At 56.0% G+C, this 8,474-nt stretch overlaps 1 protein-coding gene across 1 annotated transcript; it reads right to left on the reverse strand.

Annotated features, from left to right (window-relative positions):
* Window positions 1-2,626: 2,626 nt before the first annotated feature.
* KCNJ5 (potassium inwardly rectifying channel subfamily J member 5) lies at window positions 2,627-7,506 on the reverse strand. The gene is made up of 2 exons (XM_060017097.1): window positions 6,570-7,506; window positions 2,627-2,949 (listed from the first exon to the last, which is right to left on the reverse strand). The coding sequence occupies exons 1-2, from the start codon at window positions 7,504-7,506 to the stop codon at window positions 2,627-2,629; spliced, it is 1,260 nt and encodes a 419-aa protein (XP_059873080.1).
* Window positions 7,507-8,474: the final 968 nt, after the last annotated feature.

Raw genomic sequence — 8,474 nt, forward strand, 5'->3', positions numbered from 1 at the left:
ATCAAGAAAGGCTTGCCTTGGGATAAAAAGGGCAGTCGTCTTGCGTTTGAATTTTCTTGAGACAGAGCAGCTAATGTGTACACTGGGCTTACTACCTGCTTCATCCCAGCAGAGTGAGCTCTGGCCCATCAGAGGGCTTTGGAATAGGATTGTGCTCTTCTCTTCCTCTTCTGTGGCCTCCACAGCGTCTGTAGTTGGCTGACGGATGTGCTGTGGCCCAGGTTCCTGGAGGCTACTGCCGAGCTAGGGAACAGGACAGTGGCTCATGTGGCCCCCTGGGGATGCTAAGGAGGCAGGTGTGAAACAGGCCCAGGACCCAGTCCAGCTGCAAGGCCAGCTTCTCCCGTGGTTGCCCCGTCCTTGCTTAGCTGCCTCACCGAGGGCTCTAAGCCTGCAGGCACTGATCGGTTTTGACAAAAGCAGCATTTAGATCTGCTGGGGGTGGGAGGGGCGAGGAGACAGTCCTGAAGTGCAAGCCTGGGACCTGGCGGGCCTGAGTTGAGGACCGGCCCTCCGGTCTGGCAGTTCCAGCTGTAGCTCCTCCGGCCCCAGGGCATCCGGTCTTGGTAACAGGCTCCCTGCCTTAGATTCCTGACTGTGAGCAGTGCCCCACTGGGGTGCGCCAGCCTGCCTGTTCCCTTTCCCCCAGAGGGCAGCATTCCAGCTCATTCCCCGTTCCCTCCAAGCCCTGCTTCACCGCAGAAGGACGCCAGGAGCCAAGACCCAGCACCACGCCTCTGTCGGGTGCCCACTGCTCACTGATTTCCGGCGCCCACCTGTCCAGGTCCAGCCCCCGGGCCCAAGCACCAGGGTGCCCCTCCCCCCAAGTGTGGATGCCTGCTTCTCTTCTCTGCAGCCCCAGGACCTGGAAAGCCCAGCCCCAGGGGAACTGGGCCTGAGATCCAAACCCAGGCCCCTTGGTTCTGCCGTAGCTTCCTGCTCTCAGTCCTAGGGAAGACATTCGTGTCTGGGGCAGGAAGATGCTTCCATTTTCAAAGGCCAGCTGAGAGCTGTGCAGTGGTGGTGAGGCCTCCCTGGTTCTGTGGCCAGAACATCTGACAGTTCTCTCCAGGTTTAGGTCAGATAATGAGAAACTTGTCAGCCTCCACCCATGCCAGACGTGCCCCATCGCTGTGACAGCTGCACTGTCTGTCCGTCCTCTTCCTGCGCCTCTAGACTGGAAAGGAAAAACCTCTGCCATTGTCATTTTTTTTTTTGGCTGTGCCACACGGCCTGTGGGATCTCAGTTCCCTGACCAGGGATTGACCTTGGCAGTGAAAGTGTCAAGTCCTAACCAATGGACTGCCAGGGAAGTCCCATGCCATCGTCCACTCAACTTTCTCTTACCGTTGACCCCCTCCCTGATTCTCCGTGTCTGCAAGGTGAGGGTGACGCCACCCCCCGCCCCTGGCCATCATCTCTGCTCTCCAGGCCCAGCCGCCGTGTTAGACTCCTGCCTGCCGGAGGGAGGCCCAGGGCCCAGGCCTAGGCACCAGCTGAGGGTGGCCAGCCTGGGTTCAAAGGTGACGCCGCCTCTGCGGGCACCTCTCCCATTGCTTCACGTCCATACATCGCCTGGTAAGAGAGATTGAAGTCAGCAATCTCAGCGAAAATTGCTGCTGCTGCTGATTGTAAAATTCGAGTTGCCCGCCTTTCTCTGTGTTTCTTTCCTCCCCCTCCCTGTTTCACACCGACTGGCTCTTCCTGTCCTCTGACCTCAGCCTTCTCCCTGGATCGCACCGTGGGATTTCTGAGATTGTGAGTTAAACCACAGTGAAGCTCAGAAGTGCTTTGAGGTTCTTGGGCCGACAGTCCCAGCAAAGATCCAGCTGCTGGGGTTCTCTCTTTGGTGGGAGGTGCAGGCACGGTGTGGCTGGGAAGGCCAGGAAGTGACCGGCGATGACGCTGCACGTGCCCGAGGTGCTCTGCAGCTCAGGGCCCCGACTAAATGTCACCCAAAGGAAAGCAGTGATCTGTAGGCTACGTTAGACACACAGAACACAGCAGGGGAGAACACACACTTCACAGGTAATGCAGGGATCGTCCACAAGGGCCTTGCACTCTGTAGCTCACTAAGTGGTCACTGGTCACAGATTTGCAAGGAACTGCTGCAAGACTTGGATCAACCTTAACCCCGAAGTCTGTGAGCTCCCCCGAGGACCCGGGTTTTGAGCTTCTGGGCAGGCAGAATCTCCCCGCCCTGAATCCACAAGCCCCAGGGTGATCAGAATGAGGGGAAGGGCGTGATAGCCCTCTCTAGGTGTCATCCCTGGAGGGGTTCTGCCAGTGGGTGTGTGAAACCCAAAGAGAAAGGTGATCTGGGCCAGTTGGCAGAGAGAGGGGTGTGAGGACAGAGGCCACCTGTGTGTTTCACTGTGGGGCAACCCCTCCTGGCCTGGCCCTTAGCCAGTGTGACAGAGGCCAGGGGAGAAGAAGCAGCACTGCCACGGGGACCCAGGCAAGAGCTAGGAGGTGCCAGGACTGGGTTACTGCTCCTCCCCACAGAGCCTAACGGCTCCTGGCTGACCCCCAGCACACTCAGCTGGTTCACCCCTCCACCCCCAGCCTTGCAGCATCTGTGCTCATGAGGAGCTAGTGAGGGGAGGTCGCGGGGAAAGTACCGTCCTCACACCGAGCCCCTGGTCTCCCGGGACCCACTCGGACCCTCAGGCTCTTCCTCTCCATCCCGCTCAGCCTCTGCGTCCAGCTCTGCTCCAGCACAGCCTGCTGGCAGTGGGGGACTGGGGAGGAACTGCAGGAGCCGGCCTTCCCGCTTCATTTCTGCCAGCTCCTTGGCACAGCAGCTGGGCGTGTTTGTTTCATAGGTGTCGTGGAAGGTGTTGTAGTCCACCTCATAGAAGCCCTTTTCCAGGGTGAGGACTGGAGTGAATCGGTGGCCCCAGAGCACCTCCGTATCCATGTAGGAGCTCCGTGCTTGGCAAGTCATGCCTGGGTGAACAGAAGGCACGTGTGTTAGGAGTGGCCACAGCTATCCGTCCATCATCCACCCATCCATCCATCCATCTATTCACCTGTCCATCCCATCACCCACCAATCAGTCATCCCTCCATCCCTCCATCCCTCCATCCCTCCATCCCTCCATCCCTCCCTCCATCCATCCATCCCTCCATCCCTCCATCCCTCCACCCTATCATCCATCCATCCCTCCATCCATCCATCCCTCCACCCTATCATCCATCCATCCCTCCATCCATCCATCCATCATCCCTCCATCCATCCATCCATCCATCATCCACCCATCCCTCCATCCCTCCATCCCTCCACCCTATCATCCATCCATCCCTCCATCCATCCATCCCTCCACCCTATCATCCATCCATCCCTCCATCCATCCATCCATCATCCCTCCATCCTTCCATCCCTCCATCCATCCATCCATCTATTCACCTATCCATCCAATCACCCACCAGTCATCCATCCCTCCCTCCATCCATCCATCCACCCTATCATCTCCCCATCCATCCATCCATCATCCATCCATCCATCCATCCGTCCACCCTGTTATCCATCCATCCCTCCACCCTATCATCCATCCATCCCTCCATCCATCCATCCATCCATCATCCACCCATCCCTCCATCCATCCAATCATTCATCAGGCACTTGTTGAACGTCTGCTTTGTGCTAAGCATGATGCAGATAGAACGCTGAATAAGACACGGTCCTTGCCCTGAAGGAGCTCAAGGGGTGATGGAGGCAGACAATTAGAAATTAACGATGCAAGATTTTGGAGTTGGTTCCTAGAGATTGGAGTGGATAATTCAGAAATGGACGTGGTTCCTGAAACTGAGTTAAGTTCTAGAAGAGTGAGACAAGAAAAGAGGCAGGAAAAGGGTTTGAACAAAGATAAGTTCAGCGTGGCTGAACCCAGAGAAACTGACAGGCACTTAGAACACCCAGGGGTTGTTTTGGGTGGATACACATGGGCAGAAGCCTACATGTGCGTACACACACACACACAAGCTCACAGCATGGCTCCTTGATTGGAGCAGGCTCCGATGTCTCCATTCCCTGTCCGCTCAGCCCTGGCATGCCTGTGTTATTTTTAGGTGCTGTTTCTCTCCAGAGAGGGCAGCTTTGTTTATGGATGAGGACGCCTTTGAGCTCAGGGTCATGGGGAAGCAGCTCTCTGATATTTAATCTTTCGGCCAAGGAAGGTCCTAGCTTGTGCTCTTCAGGGACTGAAGGAGACACCTACTCCAGCCCCCCAATTTGGACGTTCTCTGGCAGGAGTCTCATACACACCAGACCCAGCGCAGAGGCTGCTCCCCACTCGGTGCTCCGGTGCTGGGCAGCTCCAGTGTACCCCACAAGCTGCGGCTCGCAGCCTGTTCTCTGCTCTCAGGGTGCTGCCTGCACCAGGCCTCTCCCCTCGGTCCTTGGACAAGCCCCCCAGCTCAGCAGAGGTGCAGAGACCCAAGCTGGGCACTGACCAGCCTAGACACAGGCCAGGTGTCTCTGGGGCCTCAGGGAAAACAGCAGGACAGGACCTCCATGGAAGATTTGGGCCAACCCTCTTGGGGTCTTTCTGCCCTTCTTCTGTCCCATCGCTTGGGAGGGGGCTGGCCCATGGCTGGAAGCCTACTTGTGTATCTGGCATCCATGTTCCAATGCACTTGGAAAGGACAGAAACCCCTCTGGGTGCCAGGCACTGCGCTTCCCACATGCTGCTCCGTTTCATCACTTAACCCCCAGTGAGCCTGTGAAGTTTATTAGCCTCTTCTTGCTGACAAGTTGAGCAATCTGCCCAGACTCACAGGCAGGCTGCACAGAGCTGCGCTGGTCAGACCTCGGCCCGAATCACAGCCCGTCCTTGGCTCCCTAGGCGTGGCAACCAAGCTCTTAGAGATGCTGAGATCAGAGCCAGTGTGGGTGGGTGGTCTCCTTCTCTTGTCTCCCTGCAGACCCAGGGTCACCCAGGTCATGCGGGCAGAGGAGGTCAGCCAGACAGGGCAGGCCAACCTCAGGACCTGACTTTGAGGCATCGTGAGGGAGAGGCCAGCAGGTGGCAGTGAGGGCGGGGCTGGGGCATGAGGGGCCGTGCTTAGGCACCGCTTTCCTGTTTGTCCCCGCGTCTCTGACCTGACCCCTCCTTTGTGGCCTCCAAGTGGAGCTCTTTTCCCAGAATCTCAGCCCACGTTCTGATCCGAGCCCGGCACCAAGGTCAGGGTGACCCGCGAGCCCCTGGCCCTGTGGGAGGAGGCTCCCTGCATCCCAGTTGTCCTGGCCCCAAGGGCTCCCTCAGCTGCCACCATATGCCACGTGGCGAGGCTCGGCCCCCGGCAGATGGCCGAGCAGCCCCGTCCGTCCAGGCCTCTGGAGCCAGTTCGCACCCCAGCCGGTTCCACTGGCTCCGATCGGGAGGGTCTGTGGCTGCCCGGTCCGAGTCTCCCACCCAGCACCCAGCTTCTCAGGAGGCCAGGAGGGCTTGTTGGGCCACCTGTGTGCCAGGCCCCCAGCATTTTGGGGGAGAGTGTGGTGTGGCAGACAAGCTGTAGTCACAGACCTGAGCATGAGCCCTTCCTGTCTGCAGAGAGCTCCCACCGCATCTTTAACAGGAGCTTAAAGCCAGCCCTCCAGTGCTGTTGCCGGAGTAGGAAACTATGCATATCCCGAGCCCGGGGGAGATTTCTGCAAGTCATCCTTAGGGTCAGACCCCTTCGTGAGCGGAGAGAAGGGGGCAGGAGAAGGGGAGGAGGCAGAGGTGGGTGCAAGGTTAACGGGGGCTCCTCGGCCCAGGGAATACAGTGGGGACACGGGGTCCCCCAGGCCTTGGGCTCACCGAGCCCCACACGGAGCTCGGCCTTGGGAAGCGCTCGGCTGCCCGTGAGTCAGTCGCTGGGCAGGGAGGGGCTGGCCGGACACGTGTGGGTGTGACGCACTGTTTTCTGCACACCTCGTGTTCATGGAGCCCTTTCCACAGGGAAGATGAGGGGCGGCCTGCTCCACAGGCGCCCACAGGGGCCCATAGGTGTCTCTCCCAAAAGAGGATTCTGTGACTTTGGGAACCTTGGGTTTGGGAAATGCCGCACGCTGTCCTCTCCCCAGGAGGTGATTCACACGTAAAAAGACAATGCCAAGTCCTACAGTAAGAAGCCGGTTCACCTTTGTTTAACCGGGAGTTTCCCAAAGTTATTCGCTCACAGAAGTCTCTTTGGGTGACACCACCTCCACGATAGCAGTTAGGTGTAGCCTGTTGGAAACCAGTGCTGGGTTTGGGTCACCTGGCTTTGACCTGCATCCTGGCTCCATGACTTAGGAGCCCTTGCTCCTGGGTAAATAATTTGCCTGTGTCTCTGTTTCCATATCTACAACTGAAGGAAAACTATCTCACTCACTGAGCTACTGCGAGTTTAGAGTCTAGAATGGGCCCAGACGTTGGGCGGGCTCTGTACACCTTAGCTGCTCTCATCCCTCCATCTTGAGGAACGGTACCCCCCAGATCACCATGCAGGGGTCGGGCGGTTCAGCTGCCGTCTGGAGACTCCACCTTCTGGAGTCCTGGCAGTGGCCTGAGGGGAGGGGCCGAGGAGGAGAAAGCGGCTCACCTGTTGCCTCCACCATCCCTTCCAGGATGACCACGATTTCAAACTCCTCCTGATTCAGCTGGGCCCGCGACATCTCCCAGAAAGGGCTCTTCTCGTTGATCTCGTGAGAGATGATGAGCGGGGATACCAGGAAGAGGCGGTCGTCCCCCGTGTCGAAGCCCACGTTGATGTCGGTCTGGTTCAGCGGGATGAACTCCCCCTCCTTGGTCTGCCGGGACTTGATGAGCTTGGCGCGGATGGAGGCCTCCACGATGTGCGAGTTGCGAAGGTCGCCCACCCTGAACATGAGGCAGAGCTTCTCGTCCCGCAGGGAGATGACGGCGTTGCTGGAGAACATGAGGGTCTCGGCTCTCTTCTTGGGCTGGCTGATCTTGACGAACATGCACCCCACCATGAAGGCGTTGACGATGGAGCCGAGGATGGCCTGGACCAGAAGGAGGATGATGCCCTCCGGACACTTCTCCGTGATCACCCGGAAGCCGTACCCGATGGTGGTCTCGGTCTCTATGGAGAACAGGAAGGCAGACACGAAGCCACTGAGGTTTTCGACACAGGGGATCCACTCCCGGTCCCCGATGTGATCCAGGTCGCCCCGGATGTAAGCAATGAGCCACCAGATGAACCCGAAGAACAGCCAGGTGACGGTGTAGACCATGGTGAAGACGAGCAGGTTGAAGCGCCACTTGAGGTCCACGAGGGTGGTGAAGAGGTCGCTCAGGTAGCGGTAGGTCTCCTGGACGTTGCCGTGGTGGACGTTGCACTTGCCACTCTTCTCCATGTAGCGCTGCCGGGGCTTCTTGCCCTCCGCCAGCAGGCGCGTGCGGTCGGTGGCAATGGGGATATAATCGCGGGCCTGCTTGGGAACCTTCTTAGGGTCCCTGGGAGTGACCCCAATCTCCATATCCTGGTTCATGGCATTCCTAGAATCGCCAGCCATAGCTGGGGTATGCTGAATTAAAGAAGACATCATCAGAAGGCCAATAGGCACAAGAAAAGATGCTCGACATCAGTTAATTATTAGAGAAATGCAAATCAAACTATGAGGTACCACCTCACAGCAGTCAGAACGGCCATCATTAAAAAGTCTACGAATAACAAATGCTGGAGAGGGTGTGGAGGAAAGGGAACCCTCCTACACTGTTGGTGGGAATGTAAGTTGGTGCAGCCACTGTGGAGAACAGTGTGGAGGTTCCTCAAAAAACTAAAACTAGAGCTACCAGATGACCCAGCAATCCCACTCCTGGGCATATATCTGCAGAAAACTCTAATTCGAAAAGATACATGTACCCCCAATGTTCATTGCAGCACTATTTACAATAGCCAGGACATGGAAGCAACCTAAATGTCTGTCAACAAATGAATGAATAAAGAAGATGTGGTCTATATATACAATGGAATACTACTCAACCATCAAAAAGAATGAAATAATGTCATTTGCAGCAACATGGTTGGACCTAGAGATTATCATACTAAGGGGAGTAAGTCAGAAAGAGAAAGACAAATACCATATGGTATCACTTGTATGTGGAATCTAAAATACAATACAAATGAACATATCTACCAAACAAAAACAGACTCAAAATATAGAGAACAGATTTGTGGTTGCCAACGGGGAGCAGGGGTTGGGGGGAGGGAAGGAATGGGAGTTTGGGGTTAGTAGATGCAAACTATCATATGCAGAATGGATAAAGAACAAGGTGCTACTGTACAGCACAGGGAACTATCTTCAATATCCTATGATAAACCATAATGGAAAAGAATATGAAAAAGAATATATATATATGTATAACTGAGTCACTTTGATGTACAGAAGAAATTAACACAACATTGTAAATCAACTATATGTCAATAAAAAAAAAATCATCAGTGAAGTGGACCATTCTGATTCAGAAACCCTGAACTTCA

The sequence above is a fragment of the Delphinus delphis genome, chromosome 8 (assembly GCF_949987515.2).
Source record: "Delphinus delphis chromosome 8, mDelDel1.2, whole genome shotgun sequence".
NCBI lineage: Eukaryota > Metazoa > Chordata > Mammalia > Artiodactyla > Delphinidae > Delphinus > Delphinus delphis.

What these genes read in the sequence shown, in the direction of transcription:
- KCNJ5 (XM_060017097.1), bottom strand. Translation starts at nt 7,506, where the DNA reads ATGGCTGGCGATTCTAGGAATGCCATGAACCAGGATATGGAGATTGGG. An exon ending in AGGGATGGTGGAGGCAACAG is followed by an intron (nt 2,950 to 6,569) that starts GTGAGCCGCTTT and finishes CTGTTCACCCAG; the next exon opens with GCATGACTTGCCAAGCACGG.